This window comes from Tripterygium wilfordii, chromosome 6, assembly GCF_013401445.1.
Source record: "Tripterygium wilfordii isolate XIE 37 chromosome 6, ASM1340144v1, whole genome shotgun sequence".
Classification (NCBI taxonomy): domain Eukaryota; kingdom Viridiplantae; phylum Streptophyta; class Magnoliopsida; order Celastrales; family Celastraceae; genus Tripterygium; species Tripterygium wilfordii.
In genome coordinates, this window is record NC_052237.1 from 11,039,397 (window position 1) to 11,060,293 (window position 20,897).

Consider the following 20,897-nt stretch of genomic DNA (forward strand, 5'->3'; position numbering starts at 1 on the left):
TTACCCACTGCATTAAGAAATCAACTCTGCTTCATCACAGGTAGTAAAAGAGAGTTATCAAGTAATAAAAATTTCTCTTAACAAGAATTTAGACAGTTTCTGTCATGACGGTTCAAATTTCCAAAGTAACCTAGATCTACAACAATCTAAAAAACAACAAGAATTTAGCTAAAAAGGTCCTTAAACTACATTCAGTAGCATTGAATGTGTGATCAAGGCAATGTTGAGCTTGTCATCGCCTGCTGGATATGCTGAAGGAGCTGACTTTCATTGGAGTTGCAATCACTAGTGGAGCTTCAGGTGAATCTGTGACTGCAAACTTTTCATGCATGAAACGACTATCGACAATGGAATCATCCTTGAGCACTATCTTGTAGCAGTAGCAGCTTTTTAAGCCCTCCTGGTTGCGATAGCACTCATGAGTACCATTCTTCACCTGCTGGAAGTTCCATATCACACTAAACTTGCCCACAGTTGCAACCAAATGGCGCTCCTGCTTCCCTTCTTCGGTAACCTGAGTATATTTGTTTGTAACATAAGTTACATAACATATTAGAAAAGTGTTTTCTGCTCTAAACTTTGTCAGTGTTAGGACGAATGATGTAAAAATTGGAACCACCAGGGATACATTTGTCATCAGAAACTAGAGGATTAAATAATATATTTGCAAAACCCAGGGATGGGTTTCATCTCTATACTTCTGAAGATGAAAGAATATGTTTTCAACCCATCAGAACACACTTTAGACAAAATTTATGAATAAAATGGTCTTTCAGACTCTAAGTTCTACATGCAATGGCAGGTACAGACTATGTATAAACTTCTTAATAGGCACCAGGAAAGTTAAAATAATATGTTCAATCCTATGTATAAACTTCTCCAATATCATGATCACCAAATCAGCTAAGAAATACTAGATTTAAACAATAGTTGAAAACCCTTTAGCGAAATAGTATTCATTTAGCTCTAGACTTGTAATATTTTAGTGAAAAGAACATTTAAGAGCCGGCTCTAACCAATCAAAAGACTACCTCTAAAGCCTGCAAGGAAACTACACCTCCACTCCCCAGGAAGAACACTTTAGCATAAGTATACATTACTGCAGTAACTGAACTGAAGTTTATGACATGATTCAAATCTGATGCGTTATAGTTACACATGTTGCTAGTTTGCAATAAGTGCAAAACCTTCCCAAATCATATGCCAATCCTATATATATAAAAGGCATACAGCATAAAGGATCAGCAACCACTGCCAGTTATCCAGTTCAAAGAACACCTCTAGGACATCTAAATTAATACTGACAAAACATATATAATTCCTGAAAACTGACAGAGTAATTTAGCAAAATAATTAGTCGTGTTAATAACTGTGGCCAAAGACTCGAACTCAACTCCTACCTTCAAATAAGAAGATAAATACTTTTATGCACATAAACTCGTAGATGAGCAGTCTATAAAGGCATTAGTGACTGCAAGCGTGACGAGGAGAATATGAATGCTTACCCATGAAAACTGAGCATTACGGAACTTACTGTCACTTCCAGCTAAATGTGCATCCAAAGGAGTCAGCTTCAACAATCTTGGAGCTGCAATCCTATTCCCCATACGACCACTGAAGCCAGTTTTTGTCCTACCGTCTTTGTCGGTGAAGAAAGTGCAGATGAGGATCATATATGTATCAGTGGTGCCCAATATCCACTTCCCATCAAAGGTAACATCAACATGGGTTACAGGTGACCCAAGACCTGGGAAAGCTGTTTTGGCCTGCCTCATAGAACTGCTTGAATACAGTCTAATCTTCCCATCAAGAGACCCAACAACAATTGAGCCATCTCCAGTGGTTGCAAAACACTGAAAGTTTGTCCCTCTGGAGAACTGGTGCCCTTGAGTCCAATTGAGAACAGAGGCACTAGCAGTTGCAAGATTCTGTACCATTCCATTGCGGTCACGCATATCCCACCTACAAAGCCTATTATCATCCAATCCCAAAAAAGTTGATCCTGATGGATCTAACTGAGCTCCCTTGCTATCATTGCTAATATCCCTCATTGTAATGTCAGTTCCATCCTTTTCAAACTTCCACTCAGTAACAATTTTACCAGTCTCAATATCAAACTGATGTAACCCTGTCGAATGAGGCTTCCCTTCCTTCATTGGACTCATCAGCACCATATTAGTCTCAGCTCGCAAAAGAAGGGCCTTCTTCTGCACTGAGCGTGCCAAACTCGATCCACTTCGATAACTCCCATTGTCGTAATTCACAAAAACACCCTTTCCATGAATCCCATGGCTAAAATTCTTCACAACCTGAATGCCAGTGTCACCCACCAAAAAACTGTTATCCAATGCACCCAATGCCAAGCTCTGTATTCCTCCATTTGCCGCCTCCTCAAACTCCTCCCTCAAATCTTGATTTTCCCTCAATGGCGTTGCGGGTTCAGGGCTCTTCAATATGCCATCCTCCGCATCCTCCCACATAGAATCATCTGCTATCTCAGGCTTCACCCACCCCATAAAATCCTTCCCATAAACCTTAATTCTGTTTGCCTCTGTTGCCTCGTACCCATAAGTATTCTCAAACAAACAGTCCTGGTACTTAGTGACAAAATCCCTATAATCCTCACTACTAAAGAACTTCATAGCCCAAACACCCCTAGCAACAAAATCAACACGAAGCTGGTCCCCAAAAGTCTTTAATTGCATCTCTGACCCAACCATTACTCGAACTTTGGCACCAACCTTCAAGACCCACCAGGAATCACCTTCGCCTTCACTTTCTTCCTCATCTTCATCCTTGTTTTCGTTACCATCACCTTCCAGTTTGGAGGACTTGATGAAGAAGTAACAGGTTCGCTTCTCAGAGGTGATCCACTTCGCCTTGGGGGTATTGCCACCGATGTGCAGGTAGAGCTTGACGGCATTTTTTAGATTTGGGTTTTGCGGCTGCAGTTGAGATGATGACGATGGGTATTTCAGCTTCAGAGCTTTGAGTTTGGCTTCCACCTCGTCGAGCGACGAAGGAGATTTAGGTTTTCTTCCGGAAGAGAATCTGTCAGGGGTCGCATCTTTCGCTTCATGGTATGTCTCTTCATCTTCTTCTTCTTCTTGACTTTGTTCTTCATCGTATTCTTCATCTGAGTCCGAAATCTCCAGATTTTCACGGCTATTAGCGCCACCCATCTCAGAGAAATGGAAGAAGGAAAGTGGAGATCTGGTTTCGGAGACGAAATGGGCAGTGCCAAGAGCGCCAAAGTTGGAATTTTGAAAATTGATGCGTCTGCAGTTTTGGCTTCGTTTCACTGTTTGTAGGGTTTTGAACGCAACTGCTAGTTTTGTTTGACCGGTTACCTGCCCGTTTGAGCATCTACCTTGGGGTCCCAAACACGTAAATTCCACATTTATTAAATCTTATCTGTACAGTGTAATATATATAAAATATAATCCATTCCAGGGTAAATGATACATTTGGTCACCCTCAAATAATATCTATTACAACTCAATCCATCACACTATATACAACGGATAGTAACATTACACGTCAGGGTGTAGTAAAAGCCATGTCACATATTAAAAGTCAAGGCATAGTATGAGTCATGTCACATATTAAACGGTAAACGTTTGAGTGACATGTCAGCTTGTCAACTATTCGATGAGCATAAAATCTAACCGTCAAACAATTTAATAACTCCAGTGACCAAATTATTATGTTTGAAACGTAAGAGACTGAGAACCAATGGTCTCTATACGTCAGTTACCAAAAATATCATTTACCCATCCATTGTAGCCAAACATGGCTCGTTGATGCATTTGAAAACCTTTTCTGCACACACTGTATTCCCACACTTCGTGTACATGTCTATAAGCAAAGTTTCTACAAAATCCTCCATTTCCAGATTGTGTCAAAGAACATAGCTATGAAGCCCCTTCCCAAACTGCAAGTGTCCAAAGCTGAGATGAGAGCAACCGGATATGGGGTTTTTTTTTTTGCAGGGTGGTATTCTTTGGGTCTGACCGACTGACTCTGCGAGGGAAGAGGAAGCCAGACATGATAATTTGGCATGAACTTCATATGAATTTTGTGGGATCTAACTTTCCTGCTGTAAACAACTGACCATTCAAGTGGAACCCTCGGTTAAAAGAGTGCAAAATTATGGTTCAAACTCATTCATCCAGATTCAAAAGTACTCCATATAAACAAGCCATGGAGAGAACGGCACTATACCCCCGAGGTCTTGAAGCCACCAGAACAGTTCAAAGAAAATTAACTTTTGATACTCCTAGGAAACCTCCGATATCCTGTACTACAGAGCAGATCTTTAATCTGTTTGTTCCTAAATAAAGACTTAAGCCCAAGCATTACTTATAGTGTGCCCAAGGTTGGCCTAAAACTATGAATCCATAGATTCAACACCCAATTCATGCAGCGCAAAAACATATTAACAAGATCAGAAAATAACTTTGCAAGAAGAAACTGTCGTAACAAAGCTGAAAGGTAACATGATTAAAAAAACCGAAGAAACAAACAATTTCAAACTGATTCAAAAGGAGGATTGTTAAACTTCATAATTCCAGGCCCTCACTAGTACAATGATACATCCGGAAACGTGTTTCCGATCGAATTTCAGTGACAGATGTTGGATGCCTTCCAACTACTCATACTTTTCTAATACATAGATTAAAGTTGACATTTAAATGCAGTGTTACCAACAACTTATAACAGTCCTAATATGGATCGTCCGTTTAACATATGCTCACATCTTTGAAGGCTTCGGGAAAATGTCAGGAGTGAATTTCTGTGCCGCGCTCAAACTGCCCTTGATCTTCATGGCACCCCTGTATCCACAAATATCACAAAGACAATAAAGTATTACAAACAAAAATCATCAAACGATAAGGAGGGAGTGACATATTTGAACAGGATTTATAGTTCACACCTCATAAAGGCAATCTGGGGATTCATCTTGCCCATGGAAACCTTCACAAAATCTTCATCCTTGAAGCTAAAGGTGGCATCAGGTTTTCCTTCAACAGCCCCTGAAATTTAAAAGGCTTTTGATATGAATTGATTGAATTACACTTACCAATATGAGTCATTTATAGATATTACGCTGTTTCAGAACAAACGTTTGTTACACATACATAGACCACCAAAGAATGTCATTCCCCCCAAGCAGGACAATACCAACAAGTATTGATACAAAAGTATCAAATGTCTCCAGTAGTTCAAATAGTCCAACAACTAACTTTACAATAACGAACTCACTTTCATACAGTAAACTCTCAAAAACCCAGCTTTTGTCTTGTCTTAGATAGGAAACAAATAAGAGATGGAAGATGAATTCAATTGGACTTTACAATAGCAAACTCACTTTCATAGTTTCATACAGTTAAACTCTCAAAAACCAAACTCTTGTCTTATCTTGTCTTGGGTAGGAAACAAAATAGGAGACGGAAGATGAATCAAATACTTCCATTTGGCAGGAATTATTGGCCAATCTATGTTTTATCAATTGTTTGTCAATCTTTTTCTCAGATTCAAGAACCAGTGGTTGCCTAAGAGAAGATCCATCCAAGAGTAAATAGAAACAATAAATTTCAGAACCATCAAATTCGTCAATTGCAAGGCAAAGACTACCGCAGCAAGAGTTCATAAGAAGAACGCAATACGAATCAGAGAAAACCAGATATCGAATCAACAGTAAGAGTTTTCCTTCCAGGAAAGAAGAAGAAAAAGGCCCAACCTTTCTTGACCTCTCCGTTCTTGAGATCAACGGTGTAAGCCACCTCATCGTGCCCAAGTTTCTGAAATTCAATCACAGAACGCGAAAGTAAACACTATCAGATATAAATAAAACAATCTTAAAAGAGACACAAAAAGAGAGGGAAAGCGATGGTGGACCTTGGGAGCGATGTTGAATTGATAGACAAGATTGACTTTCTTGGCGACCTTTTTACCTTCGTCGGTTTCGAGGAAATGTTTCATAAGGTCGAAAATGGCGTCGGACTTGAGCTCAGCGTTGGATGCCATTACTGGTTCGCTACAAAACCCAGAATTTGTGAGCAATAGAGATGTGACCGACTGTGGAATTGCTTCAGTTGGTTTAGGGTTTTTATCAAATTAAGGGAGGAGCAGTGTGCCTGATGAAGGAGATGAGCAATGACATCTTTATGGTTGGGCAGGTGAGGAAATGAATTGCAGTAATAGCACGCACACCAACGACGAATTAATTTAAGATAAGATAAAAGAAATAAAATATTTTCCATTAATTACTTTAAATAAAAAATATTTTTGTTTCTACATGTATTGAGTGCAACAAACAAGTCGCAATAAGAAATTCCATGAGAAAATAAAAATGGAAGTTAAGTTACAGTAACCCAAAAGCAAAAGATTTGTAGACCAATATGTTAGTTTTACATGTGATGGAAATTATTTGTAGTTACACGTATATTTGACTTTATTTTTAAAATTTAATGTTAAGTTGTTAACATACAATAAAATAACAATGTTAAAAAAAAACCACGGGTGATAAAAATTTCGTTAATGGATCTATGATCTATCTGGGGTCAAACCGTATACACTCAAGAGATCTTAAATTCGACTTTCATTAGGAGTATTCCCCTCGTGACCACACACTGGAGTTTTGACCTAACTTATTATGACGTCAGGTGAAATATTTATGTGCAATGGATTTGACGACATAAATTTAGACTCATATCGGATGTTCAAAGGAGAAGCTAGTATGATGTCGTTCTTGATTTTCGATTACCAAAAAAACTTATATAAGTTGAAATAATCTATGTACTATAAAGTGGAAGAAGCCTCCTCATCTCGCCACATCATCAAATAAATTTCATAGGAGTTGGAACACATAGATTATTATCAACTAAAAATGAAAAAGAAAAATTATTCAATGCATTAAATATCAATTTAAAAGAAAAGAAAAATGACCTCTTACAATCCTGAAATTTGGAATGATGCTTTCAAATCTATGGATTAAATATCAATTAAAAAGAAAAATGAAGATGAAAATGAAATGATTCTTACAATCCTATCCTGGATTATTTAATGCATTAAATATCAATTAAAAGAAAAAAAACTCTTACAATCCTGCACAATTTTCCTCTCTACTTTCTCTCATCATTTCTATAGATAATTTTCCACACCATATTCCCTCTTTTCATCGATGGGAAATTGAGTGATTGCTCTGATATGATAACGAAGACAGAAATTCAGACACATTGGAATATCAACTGCACCAGTGCATCTACGATAATCATTGGAATTTAGACAAGTTGGATTCTATATTTCTCTATAAACAAACACTATAAAGCTTTTAATCGAAAACAACTTCAAAGCCTCACCTTCGGAGTTACAAATAAATAACACCCACGCAACGCGAGGGTTCATCACTAGTTTCTTATGTGACGGAAACTTTTAAGATCAAAATAGGGAACCTAAATTTCAAATCTAAATTATGTGGATAATCTGTATATGAAATTTAATTAGTATACATTAGAGCACCTAAATGTTATGAACACTTTAGAACCAAACCTACCAAACAACAAAAAGCTAGCAATTGAACACAAATTATTACCAAATATATTCACTCGGACGAATGATTTGAGTGAGGTCGTCTGCATCATATTCATCCTCAGCTTGTCCCTTCATCCTCTCCTCGGCCAACCGGTGCGCCTCCAGAATCTCCTCCCTCGACTCAAGCCAATACATCATTTCTTTAGCATGCTATTAATAATACTGAAATACAATTGCAGTATACACAAGCAACACATTGAACCTCAAGTCGATACATCATTACTTTAGCATGCTATTAATAATACAACCAAAGACGAGGAAAAACCACTATATATATATAAAGCAACAAGGATTCAACTTCTAGCTGCCACATTAACAATTGAGGTTGCAGCTGTTCTTTCTGTTGCTACAGAAAACAGACTCTGCCAGCAAGAATCTCCCAAATTTCTCTCTCAAACCAAGAACCCAGGCACAAGTCATCCAAAATAACATTTAGAGCCCTACCCAACTAACCTCTCTGGCTTGGGTTCCACAATGTCATTGTTCTCATTGCAAATCATCCCTCGGCAGTTGAAGTTCTGTGCTTAGCCTGAGAAACATACTTCTTGGTCCTAGCTTCTGTTACAGAAGGTTGGGTATGCGGAACAACCTACAAAAGAATATGAGAGAGGGAGAGTTTAAGAATTATATGATCACTGATATCATCATCTTGCATGTAGCAAATGCTAATAAATCAATCATGAGCAGCACCTGATCGTTGCTCAAAGTATTGGTACTAGGAGTTCTCATCCGTTTTGAACTGCACTTACTCCTTTGCTTTTCACCTCTGGTATCTTTATCAACAAAGTTCTGATCTGACACTTCTGAAAGATTAAAATGATAAATTAATTTTTGCAGCTAAGACTCAATATTTTCATTCCTTTTCTGCCTTAAACTGGCTGCACTCAAAGTAGTTATGACCACAAACCACCCAAATATGCATGGCATAGAAAACGGATCATCATTCACTAATTGCACCAAGAGAAAATTCCAAAGTTTCAATAGCAAAGGCACCATGTACGTGTATGCACCAACGTAATTCAGCAATTTCAATTGCATTTTTTAAAAAATCTAAATTTTACAAACCATAAACCATATTGCTGTTTATACAATAGAAAGGAACAATGATAAACAACTACTGATTGATAGATACCCCTAGAGACTGATCACATCAATATTGTCTTACCTGGATATCCCTGACATATTACCATAATCTAGGAAAACTTTTATCTGACTGCACCTTGTGCATCCATCTTCATAATATCCATGTGTTACTCAAAACAAGTGGAAGGAAATAGAAGAATGGTACTAAAAAATTTAATTCAAATCTAAAACAATTTAAATAGGGGAAACAACCATGGCTTCAACAACCAAAGCAGTTACGGAAACTCTATTCAGTTGGAAAAATGCATCAAGTAAACATTCATCTTTCTTCTGTAGGAATCGGCCAACATATATACTGGATGGAAGTTTTAGCATGTTTGAACAGCATATGAAAAAACAAATAATCATTTCCAACACAAAGATAAAGAAACTATTCAAGGAAACACGCCTAAATATAGCTGAGAGCACCTGTAACGCTGCCAACCAGATCAATATGACATGGATGAGAGTAGAGGCACGCATGAGGCTGCTGTAAATTAGTATCTGATGCACCGAGCATTTCTTTCTCGCCACTCAAGTTGACTGCTAGTCTTTCTGACGCACTACTTTCTAGGATATTGGGAGATGCTAGAACTTCAGGCTCGCATACTTGACTAAAGTGCCGGATCCATGGACTTGCCAAAAAACCATGAGACTCTTCTGGTACAGATTGTGGAGGTTCAGGTCTTTCAAAGTTCATCTTCTGCCAGCAGCCACCGCGAAAAACCTTAAACTGGAATACAAGTAGATAGGAGCATAATGAACAATGATTTAACACATCTATAAATAAATAGAAACAAATAGACAGATAGGTTTATGAAGCACATTAAACAGCAGAGAGTTGCTTTTTGACCTGGCCAGAAGAGGCAGGGTTGTCAGAATATCGTTGGCGAGGCAATTTCAGATCTGACTTCCCCTTTGCAGAGTGCCTACCAAGAAGATCCGTAGAAGTATACAACTGGTCCACAAATGATGCTTCCATAAATTTAAGATACATACTATGCTTCTCATTTGTCCATTCTGTAGGGAGAGATTCTGCCATAGGGGGATCCTGATATGTAAAACAAATTGTGATCAGCCAGTGGACACAAAATTACCATTGCAACTCAATCATTTCATATTAAGGTAGGAACGAGACAGCAATCTATTTCGAGGACTCACATTATATGAATGAATTTGTAATCATACAAGAACAAATTCAAGGAGGAAGACTTGTGAGCTTGTAGTCTCAATACCTTATTGCCAAATGAAAAAGAAGATGAAACACAATAGAAACATGAAACAGAAAAACATACACCACCACAATCACCAAATCCGGACATTTGACTTTAAATCAACGCAATCAGTCGGAGATAACATGCCAACAATTTCCTTTGAGGCAACATATTATTTTGAAACAGTGGCATAGGTCCCTATGAAATGATGGAATATAGCAGTGTCGATCGAGGCCATGGTCTTCCCATCATGGCTTAATTTTCTCAAGCCCTGTTATTGTTACTGCTGATATTTAGTCATGGCACTGCATATTTTTCACACAATCTCTGCTCTTTTTTCTTTGGGTCACAATAACGGTGTAAGAATTAGCTCAAACAAGCAGACGTGTGAATATTAGCAATGCCAAATTCAATCTTAAGATAAACATGCGACCAATCTAAACAACAAGAGATGCATTGTCTCTAAAACATAAGTACTCGCACTGGAAAAATATTTGAGCATCTCCATCAGATGAAGATAGAAAATAAGCAATATATAACAAAACACCTTATTACAATGATGTTTCCATTGATTCTAAATCACAACATCAACACACGAATATGAATAAGATACTAACAAAGACGATGCCCTAACAATTCTCTGAAGAACAATTCTAAATCACATCATCAAACAAAGAACCTGGGGAAACCCTAAATTAAACATTAACACACATCTCCACCGAGCCTAAATAAAAACAAACAAAATCAAAAGTGTGATTATGATTCTTCGCAACCATTGTTCTTCTATTTTTTTTTCCTTCTTCACCAACTAAAACTACAAATATTTCTCACAAACCAAAAGACCGGATCAAGAACATCTAGAAGCAGATTAACTATTCGGGAAAAAAAAAAGTAAAGAAAGAGGAAAACGTTAAGAATTATACCATGCTTGCTGTCTCTTCCTGCAGAGAAAGCTCGCTCGACTCGATCGCACTTGACTCCGATGTCGCTGAATCCTTCGGGCTCTCAATTCTCCTGAAGTTCTCCATCTGATTGCTGGAATTCGACGACAATTCCAGAGAAGATTTGAGAGAGAGAGAGAGTTTGTTCAAGGAAACTAAAAAATGTGAAGTGGAGATGGAGTTTGGGTGGGGTCAAAAAAGAAACGTCACAGTTGTCACCGCTTTTCCACGTGTCATGGGACCGGCATCTCGCCACGTCAACGTATTAGGGGAAGGAGGAGGCGAGGAGCGGATATTTAATTGGGGATACAAAATATCTTGTTTTTACTTGAGTACGTGGCGATACCTACAACTCTGACCATTGTTTAACCTTTTTAGTTAAATATAGTAACTACTAAATATAGCAACAGCCTATAGTAAAGCCGCTCTTGGCGCGCTTTTCACGTGGACCTTCGGCGGAGTCCAAAATCTTCTAGATTTTCCAGAAAAAAAAATATCTTCTAGAGTTTGGGTCCGATAGTAGAAATGTAACAAATATATTAATAGAAATAATGATAGCAGATATATCAATAGAAATAATGATAGTAGAAATGTTGGATAATTTTAATAGTAGATGTTGCTTGAATGTTGTGTAGTGTTTGGTTGAATTTTTGCTGATAACATTTTTGTTGTGTGGCATGTTCTGATAAATTATGTGTAGAGGTATTATGCATATTAATTGTAATTGACAAATATACATGTATCCAATTGTAAAGATTAATATATATAATTTATATAATAAATTAAAGATACTTAATCAATTATAAATTAATTAAAGTTTTAATAACAGCTAATTTATTTATTAAATGAAAGATATTTTATAATAACACTATTTCTGCTCGATGACTTAAGTGTACATTTGAGGGTATAATCGAAATAAATCAAAGTCATGGGGACAATACCATCTTTGGTTACTGAAATGGTTCCAGCAAGTAGCATGTGAATAGTAGTAGAAAATGCTGCTAAAAAATGTCTTGAATTATGTACCGAAACTCGAAAACATCTGTTTGGATGGGAGGTAGCATTTATAAATGCTATTAAAAAGGCCTTACCAAACCGACCCTTATATTTACACCAGACAAATTTTGGGCGAGGCTAGCAAAGATCAGGAGTGACTTGATGGGCCCGGGCCATTACCCCAACAAAAGCTCAATTGCGGGGAAATATCAATGACCCTTTAATTTGTCATTTTTCCATTCCAGTCATCCATGGAGAGTTCAAATGTTGCAACTTAAAAATTGCAATTTGTTTCATTATAGTAATTTGGTTAGATTTCGTGACTTTCGGTCCATGTATTGTGCTGACGCTCATCTCCAACACAATTTATATTGCAGAATAAGAAATGCAACAGAGTTAAAGAAAATGTACCACTTTAACAAACAAAATTGCCTAGCGGATTTCCTTTTAATATGAAAAATACACAGGATAAGGAATTGTGTAGCTCGAACACAATTTTCGATTCCTGAAACTGGAACACTATGTAGAGTGAAGAAAAATTCTGTCAAGATACAAATTCGGGTATATTTTTGGCTTTAAAATTGTCACACGTACATCTATTTTCGGAGAAGAAACAAAGAATGCAGGCCACAGCAACTCTTAATCTCACCTTATCCATCTCGTCGGACAAAAAATTAATCTAGAATCCAGTTTTGTATAATTCTTTGGTGGCAGATTGTTGCAGCGAACAGACGAGGAAAACCTACTCCAGTGGAAGTGCTAAATCCAGTTTCTGCTCACCTTCTGATATCACAGGTTCTTGGAGGTCAATCCGACCTACATCAGCAGAAAACCAGAGAATATTAAATTAAGCTTAATGAGTTAGCTTGAACTAGTTGTTTTCTGTATTTGACTCTTATGGTGGGAAGAACATAATTTTAACTCCTAAAAAATAATAAAGATGAAAAGTAAACCGCTGGTGAAAGTGAAAGGATGACACAGAAAATGAGCAAGATTGTAGCAACTGAAGCTTTGATACATATTACACAATCTTATTGGACATCAAGTGAAAGTAATTATACTGGGAAAGTGTACGAATGGTGCTTGAGATCAATAATTTTGAGGAAGCAATTATCAGAAGAACTCCTCGAGACGTAACAAATCTAGTTACCACGTCCTTAATGGGAAAATCAAAGGATTATCTTTATCCTGCATGCGTATTTTACAGCAACTCCATATTAACACCCAAATAAGCTTTATAAAGGAAAAGTAAACAAATAATACCTAGCAATGAAATTAAAGATGGCGCCTTTGAAGGTCCATTTGATCTCATGTCTGTACCTGCAATGCAGCATCTAAAATCAATGAGTGTTGCTCTTCTATGATAGAGGATTCTTGTGATGTGTTTAAGTTTAATACTTGGAAGTAATCCAACAAGTCAACTACCATTTGCCACAAAAGAAAGTAACTAAAGCAATGAAAAAAAACACAGCACATCTGGGGTAACTAAGTTGCCAGTGCGCTTCCTTCTTATGATTTTTTTTTCACTAAGCTGGGGTCAGAAACCTTTCTCAAGTTTAAGATTATATACCAAGACAATTTAACATTGTAGAGTAAGGAATTTGGAAATAAATCAAAGTAAAGGATATCAAACTCCAAGACTAGTGCACACCTGTACTTTCCAGTGAGTTGAAGATGTCTGATTTCTTAAAAGTGTATCCTATGAAATTGGTATCTTTTGATGTCAACATCTGCCATAAACAAGCAAGCATAAAAACATCAATGTGAAGAAAGACAACGCGAAAAATGAGAGTACATTGATCTATGTGCATAACTGAGGACTGTCACATGGAAAACCAACTCTCAAAAACTAGTGAAAGACTGGTTCAGTGAATATTTGCTACCTCCCAATACAATAATATAATGCTACAAGGATACATCATCACACTAAAATTTGGACAAATGGTCCTAAATGTTAAACTGAATATGCACATTTCCGAGCTGATATCCCTTCCCAAAGTAGAAGAAAAAGGATACCGGCTGCAAATAAAAAAAGAGTACATGGCAGTTTACTTGGAGTTATCATTTTGTAAGTTAAATTATCACATACAACGGACAAAGGAAATGTTAGCATACAGAAGGGGAGGGAAAAAAAAAACAGGTGGATGGAATTGAAAATTATGAGGTAATTTGTGCAGGAATATTTGTTTGGGTTGACCATTTAATATTTGCCTATCCAAATATTATTGATGCATCGCATTGTTCATTCAAAAACCCTAAATAGATTATCAATCAGTCACAACTTTTCCTCATTCAGTATTACAGTACGTTATATGGACTAGGCATACCATATCACCATAAACCCAACAAATGACAAGCGCTATCACAGTTTGATAAACACTTTCTGAGAGAACTTTCTAAGCAAAGAATAAACAAAGTTACAACAAGTCATTACCTTCCTCCAAGGTCCCACTGTTGGTGCTGTGGATGGTGGACCTTCCACCTGCGAGAATGCAAAATGTTTACTGTTAGTTTTAAAGTTTTGGCAATGACTAAGGCTTTAGGCAATACTGCTCATCATTACTATAAAACAAATGTAGGAAGAAAAACTTATTTGAAAGTTGACAAAGAAATATGAAATTATAGTGATGGTCACTCAAAACTATATACAATCCTCCATAAATCTCAATAAACAAGTGAGAGAAATTACTAATCTAAAAGAGATTTAATACCTAACAAACTTTGGGAACATTTTTACTACTGCTCAAGACCTCATCCAATACTCTCGAGCAGTTTATATTGTGACTTATGAATCAAATGCTAGTGGCTGTTGAGGGAGGACAGGATTGCGGAGGTGCTTTTCTTGATATCAGAAAAAACCATGATGGCCGAGCAATATATATGGTTCAGAACGAAGGCACTACTTTGCATGGTCAAAAGCAAGGAAGACATTTTACAAACTGTAAAAGGGTAAACAAGTAAACAGCCCCATGCACAAGGCTCCCATAGTGGGCGGTGTTAGGGACAGACACGATGTACTTAGAACTTACCCCCACATAATATGTGGAGAGGTGGTTTCCAAGAATTGACCCTGTGACTTCTAGGTTGCACCCCTGCAACTCTACCACTGGACCACATGTTCTCCCGTGAGGTAAAAAACAATGGTTTGTTTCAACAAACATGGAATGGGGAAGTGGAAATGACATGCTCTGCATGTTAAGTTGGTATCCCTAACTCTCAAACACAAACAATATTTAGTTAATTGAGAATGAACTTGCAAGGATATAATGCTCGCCATATCAATGTACATCTAGTTCACATCAATCATCAAAGTACTCACATCAGGAAACTTCTCAAAATTCTGTGTGTCTAAGTCTCCACTGACTTTAGGCTTATATGCAGCTTCCATTTCATACAGCTTGTCCCATTGAATACTTCTGAGCCATGGATGTGCCTGAAAAGAAGATTAACTTAGAAGAGAGTACTAACTAAACTAACAGAGACCATACATCATGAAGGCACAGTTGACGATTGCAATTTTAATGTTCTACTACCAAGAGGTGTGTATTTAGCTACAAATAGGAGCACCATGAAGGTAATTATAACTGTATCACTGAGATTGCTAGCTTTGACCTCTTGTACAGGCTAAATGGCTGCATAATTAAATTGTAGACAAAGTTTCTTAAGCTTGACATGGTACTTGTAACAACACATGCTGCTTCTCTTTCTTTTTTTTTTCTCTCTTTTTTTTTTGTCTTGGAACAGTCCTTACCTTTAATTCGTCAACTCCTCTGGTGCCCAGCCTTGTCTCAACATCACAGAGAAGGTGGCAAATTAGATCCTTAGCTTCAGCTGATATTTTTAGTTCATCTGGAAATTTCAAGCAGGTTCTCCAATTGACTATCTAATACACAAAAGACTGTTTTCAGCAAATATGAACCATGCTAATGACAGAGGAAAAAAAAAAGAAAAAAGAAAAACAAGTTATATGCCACCTTGCGGCAGGTGATTCTTGGATCATCAGAACAGAATGGAGGATAGCCAATGAGCATCTCATACACAATTGCCCCGAGAGACCACCAATCACACTCCATTCCATACCCCTTTTTTAGCAATACTTCAGGTGCCATATAATCAAGAGTCCCAACAGTGGAATAAGCCTGCAGATTATATATGGTAGCTTTGAATCATGCAAAAAATATATTGGTCTTGTAGTATAAATCAGCGAATTCAGGCAATCAATATATTAAAGGAAGTTGGTGCTTGATACGCTGATCCATTTCACTACAAATAACATCTCAGAATTCAGTGAAAGAGCACAAATTTTATACCAATGCACGGCGATTACGTTTCCATTGCTGTAGCTGCTCTTTTGGCATCATCCAAGGGGCTCTATCACTTCCAGCTTGTCCTTCAAATTCAACTGTCGATTCCAGGGTAGTAATGTCTTCATTGTCCAGGAAAATTGTTGAATACTTGTCATCCAGGGGCTTACACAACCCAAAATCCGAGAGCTTTAAATGGCCATTCTTATCCAGTATGAGGTTATCTGGTTTTATGTCCCTACAAGCAGAAAATGGCAAGAGTAAAAATAACAGAAACGAATTTTCTGAGAGCTTGGCTGGGGTTTGGGGATGTAAAGGGGAAGCTCTCTGGTCATTTCTGATCTTTGTGCTTCAAATGAAGAAACATAATTGATCATATAGAAATTATCTCTTTTTTTGTTCTGAAAAGCAAGAGAGAGAGAGAGAGAGAACGGAAGGGCTGAGAGTAGTTTAGAAAATTCTTGTGAAATATTCCAAAAATCTTGTACAACTGCGAAAAGCATGTGCCACAAGTTATACAAACTATTGGCTTTCCAGTCCAATCCACGCAGACTTTGATATGCAATTTCTGCTTGGGCCACACCAGGCCAAGAGACCCTTGCTGGCATTATAGATTCCTATTGTTCTGCCTCCTCAAGAAATTATTTTTCTTCACCCGTAAATAAAAAATGCTTATGGAAATTCAGACCAAAAAAGAAAAAGAAAATGGTGCACCGTTGTTTCTAATTGCATAAACTTGCATAATACGCCTATATAATACTTATGCTTCCTACCTGTGTATATAACTGTGCTGATGAATTGAATGGATTGCTAGAATGCTCTCTGCTATGTAAAAACGAGCAACATCTTCAGAAAGAATGTCTTCTCTCATCAATAATGTCATAATGTCCCCACCAGGTAAGTACTCCATGATAAGGTATAGAAAATCAGAATCTTGAAAAGAGTAGAAAAGTTTAACAATGCATCGACTATCAACTTCTGCTAGTAAGTTCCTCTCAGAACGGACATGCTCAACCTTCAATTGAGAATTGGAGACAGATAAGAGTTATATGCCATCATGCAAAAGGAAAGCAAACACAAGTTACTAAAAAATTTGATGACTTAAATATGACTATGAATTGTCAACTAGATAGCAAATCAAAATAAAATAACATTGGCATTGTTGAGTAAGATTAAATATTTCAACACGACAGTTAGTCAATTGTTATTTATGATGGCCACATTCTCCATAGGATATTGCCACGATTTTTTGGGTGTTAGTTTTAACTTAATTACCTTAATCATCAGCGTATATGTAGTCAACGTCATGGAATACAACAAAATCTTAATTAGGAAATAAAATACATTTAAGTGAGTGCAACTCATGAACCATTTCAACGATTAGGCAAGCTTACAGTCAGTTACGCAACTAAAAAGGCCTAAACCATCCATAAACTTAAAAGAAATCACGATCATTTGCCCCATCAAGCCTCTTGTTTTTTCTCTTGCTGCTAAAGAGATTATATTTTGGATCACTTGCGGGATAAATAATACAGTTCAGCTTAGATTTCAACTGAATGAAACAACATAGCAATAAATGAATGTGTTGAGAAATATCACAAATATTGCAACTTCATAGCCAATTCTAAGTTTCTAACATCTGTATTAACACTGTACATGATTGTCTGAACTTCATGTATTCATTTGAGGCTTTCTCACCACTGTAGTTTCATAATCTCTATTAAAAGTACACTCGGGTATTTTTTATTTGTTCTTGACTACATCAATTCATAGGGTAGCACAGATCGATTATGTACTCATTACATGTAACTCCTCCATTAGTCTTAACACTCTTATAGCTCCTTCATACATATCCTCGATCACACTAATGAATAAAAGTATCAAGAAGTTAATACCCCGAACCAATCTTTCGAGGAGGCCAAGGATACCTCTAATAACCTACAAAATTGATCAACTTAGAAAAGATTTTGTATCCTCTCTAGTTGATCCCAAGTTACGATCTTAATCGCAACAATTGGTCATGGAGAAATCACCTGCCCACGGCTAAGCATCTCTGATTTCTTCAACTTCTTCATGGCAAAAATCTCTCCTGTACCCCTAGCACGACATAATCTAACCTGCAAGTGTCAAAAATAAAAAATAGTGTAAACTACCTTTCATTTCATGGAAAAAAAATGTTAAAGCTGCTTTAAAAGAGTTCATACGACAATGCACAGATAAGAACCTTAATATAAACACTAGCTTACAGCATCGCCAAAAGAGATATACTGACATTAAAGCTAATGAATAAAGCTATCAAGGCTGGAAAATCACATACCTCACCAAATGCTCCTTTACCAATGATTGTCAACTGTTCAAAGTCATCAATTCCAACTTTACGTCTTTGGAACCTCATATACTCAGTTTCTCTGCGCTCTAAATTCCTCAGCATAACTTCTTGTTCCTCACTAGATATCTGAGCTTCCTGCACTTTCCTTTCAAGTGCTCGCCGCCTGAAACATATGGAAACTACATTAATTGTTGTAAAAAGGAGAAAAAGAAATTCAGATTTCACCGTCAGTATCAGTATTACAAAAAATACAGTGTGCAGTTTTAAGAGAAAGCAAGGAAACTAAGATCAGATTTCACATACCTCTCTTTACGCTCGTGCAATCCTTGCAAATAATTCTTGTAATGATTCTCTATAAACTGTTTTGCGGCAGCAGATTTCTGTCTCGTGACCGGCGATGAAACGGAGACGTCGGGGGCCGAATCAAAGCCGTTCCGATCCGGCTTCACGTTCAAAGCCCCCAATCGCGCCGTCTCATCGCTGCCGTCCATCTCCAAATCAGATCAAACTTTCACCACCAGAAACAACTCAATCAGAGAACAAAACTAAAGCGGAGAAGCATTATATGGAGCTTTCGCTAGCTTGGAGCCTCATAATTTCGAAGAGAGATCTGAGAGCTGTCAGTGTTCGAGAAAATGACCGAGAGAGATAAATAAGAGTCGCAGAAACATGAACTGGCATGTATTCATCATTCCGTGTATTTATAATACACAGTAAGAAGCCTTTCCGTTGTGGTTTAATTTCTACCTTTTGGATTTAAATCTGGTTTTTTTTTTTCTTTTTTTTTTTTTCTGGGGAATTGAGTGTCATCAACGCCATCGTTGTCCCCTCTGGACTCTCTGAAGCATTTAAAATCATTTCATCCGACTTTTGGCTTTGGCTTTGGCGACTCTCTAGTGTCGGCGGAGATCTATGGAAAGAATTCTACCACGCGCTGATAATGTAATTTCACATCACGCTGCACAATGATTGGTGAGGTGGGACTAAAATGACGACTGCTGTAGTGATATGGGCGCGTGAGCTTTGGAGGACAAGCTAAATTGACTTCTAGTCTTACGGAAGTTCCATGGTTTTGGGTCCAAGACGTCAGATAAGGCAGTGTGCAAGTTTCGGATCCAAATTTATTAACGTGGACGTGGGTCCTAAAGCTCTCGTGTGATCCGTCTGTGCCTAGCACGTGGCCAATGCTTTACATTTCCAATATGCGCTGGGTTTCGGTTGAATGGGATTTTGTCTTTACTTGCCTCTTTGGCAGTTACCTAACTGCATAAAAAATAAGATTAATTATACTTTTCGTCATCGAAATATAAACCTCGTTTATTTTAAATATCGAAAAAAATTTTATTATAAAATCGTCACTCATTGATTCAAAATGAGACATTTAAAGGATTCAATCAAAATTGTTAGAGTAATAAACAAGGTCAAAGCTGATTTGACATATGATCAACTATTATAACATTAAAGTGTTAATGTGTATGCATATGTGTTTTTACCTCCTATTAAAAAAATTAAAAAAAACTCTTTTATGCAACTCTCCCCCTCCCTTCTCTCTCCTTTCTCTCTCTAAAACTTTTCTCTCTTTTATCACCGACTCTCTACTTCTCTGCAACTCTCTCTCTCTCCTTTTTCTCTCTAATAATCAAAATCAGAAAAGCTATGCGCAGAGCTTCACGTACAAATCTACGAATTAGCAAATGATTTTCAAGGTCAATGCCTAGGATACTCGCATAGCAAAGGGAATAGTCCCTTCTCCCGATCCAAAATTAGCTTCATTGGTCCTATTCTTCGGATCCAGAATTAGCTTCCTTCTCCTATTTCTTTGTTTTTATAATGGGTGTGATTTTGTATAGAAATCATTGATAAAGCAGTTCAATTTTATGACCTTTTGTCTTCAAGCTTTGAAGCGTTGGCAATGGAGGATAAGATGCGGGCAATGAACCCAATCTTTCCCCTTTGAATCTGACGGTGACAAAGTAGTCGACGGAGGCGTGGATTTTGGTGCGGGGAGGAAGGCGGCGACGTAATTGCTGGAGGTTGGTCTGAGTGATGGCCATGCCGACGGTTAGAGAGAGGAGAAGTAAGAAAGAGAAAATGAAGTTTTAGCCCTTTAGGAGAGATAGTTGATGGTAGAGAGGAAGATAGAATATCAGGTTTTTTTTAAAAAAAAAAATTTTAGTGACATGTCACTAATTTGTTTTTATAGAAAACTTAGGTGGAATTGTCACATCATGTGTCAAAATGCCAATTAAGCAAAATTTGTTGACTAAATGCTACATAAACATAAAGTTTGATCGGGCAGTGTGAAATCTATCAAGATGGATTCATTTGTCTCATTTTGGAATAATGGGTGACGATTTTGTAATAAAAAATATTTCGATGTTAAAAATGAACGGTT

The 20,897-nt window shown here is 37.3% G+C and overlaps 4 protein-coding genes across 5 annotated transcripts; all 4 read right to left on the reverse strand.

Moving 5' to 3' along the window:
* Positions 1 to 12: 12 nt before the first annotated feature.
* Positions 13 to 3,354, reverse strand: LOC119999295 (protein CYPRO4-like). 2 transcript variants are annotated; one of them, XM_038846783.1, is made up of 2 exons: positions 1,506 to 3,352; positions 13 to 514 (listed from the first exon to the last, which is right to left on the reverse strand). In XM_038846783.1, the coding sequence occupies exons 1-2, from the start codon at positions 3,180 to 3,182 to the stop codon at positions 233 to 235; spliced, it is 1,959 nt and encodes a 652-aa protein (XP_038702711.1). In that variant the 5' UTR covers positions 3,183 to 3,352; the 3' UTR covers positions 13 to 232. The 2 variants fall into 2 exon arrangements, with proteins under 2 accessions (XP_038702711.1, XP_038702712.1); XM_038846784.1 differs by having other exon boundaries at positions 311 to 514; positions 1,535 to 3,354.
* Positions 3,355 to 4,488: 1,134 nt separating this feature from the next.
* Positions 4,489 to 6,201, reverse strand: LOC120000479 (peroxisomal multifunctional enzyme type 2-like). The gene is made up of 4 exons (XM_038848571.1): positions 5,902 to 6,201; positions 5,744 to 5,804; positions 4,937 to 5,036; positions 4,489 to 4,835 (listed from the first exon to the last, which is right to left on the reverse strand). The coding sequence occupies exons 1-4, from the start codon at positions 6,028 to 6,030 to the stop codon at positions 4,754 to 4,756; spliced, it is 372 nt and encodes a 123-aa protein (XP_038704499.1). The 5' UTR covers positions 6,031 to 6,201; the 3' UTR covers positions 4,489 to 4,753.
* Positions 6,202 to 7,496: 1,295 nt separating this feature from the next.
* Positions 7,497 to 11,046, reverse strand: LOC119999709 (cold-regulated protein 27-like). Its single transcript, XM_038847422.1, has 5 exons — positions 10,856 to 11,046; positions 9,572 to 9,769; positions 9,148 to 9,451; positions 8,287 to 8,399; positions 7,497 to 8,185 (listed from the first exon to the last, which is right to left on the reverse strand). Exons 1-5 carry the CDS (start codon positions 10,958 to 10,960, stop codon positions 8,093 to 8,095), a joined length of 813 nt encoding a protein of 270 aa, XP_038703350.1. The 5' UTR covers positions 10,961 to 11,046; the 3' UTR covers positions 7,497 to 8,092.
* Positions 11,047 to 12,283: 1,237 nt separating this feature from the next.
* On the reverse strand, positions 12,284 to 19,278 carry LOC120000505 (serine/threonine-protein kinase tricornered-like). Its single transcript, XM_038848601.1, has 12 exons — positions 18,806 to 19,278; positions 18,491 to 18,665; positions 18,207 to 18,290; positions 16,947 to 17,188; positions 16,180 to 16,411; positions 15,844 to 16,008; positions 15,621 to 15,752; positions 15,189 to 15,302; positions 14,304 to 14,351; positions 13,521 to 13,599; positions 13,133 to 13,189; positions 12,284 to 12,685 (listed from the first exon to the last, which is right to left on the reverse strand). Exons 1-12 carry the CDS (start codon positions 18,991 to 18,993, stop codon positions 12,612 to 12,614), a joined length of 1,590 nt encoding a protein of 529 aa, XP_038704529.1. The 5' UTR covers positions 18,994 to 19,278; the 3' UTR covers positions 12,284 to 12,611.
* Positions 19,279 to 20,897: the final 1,619 nt, after the last annotated feature.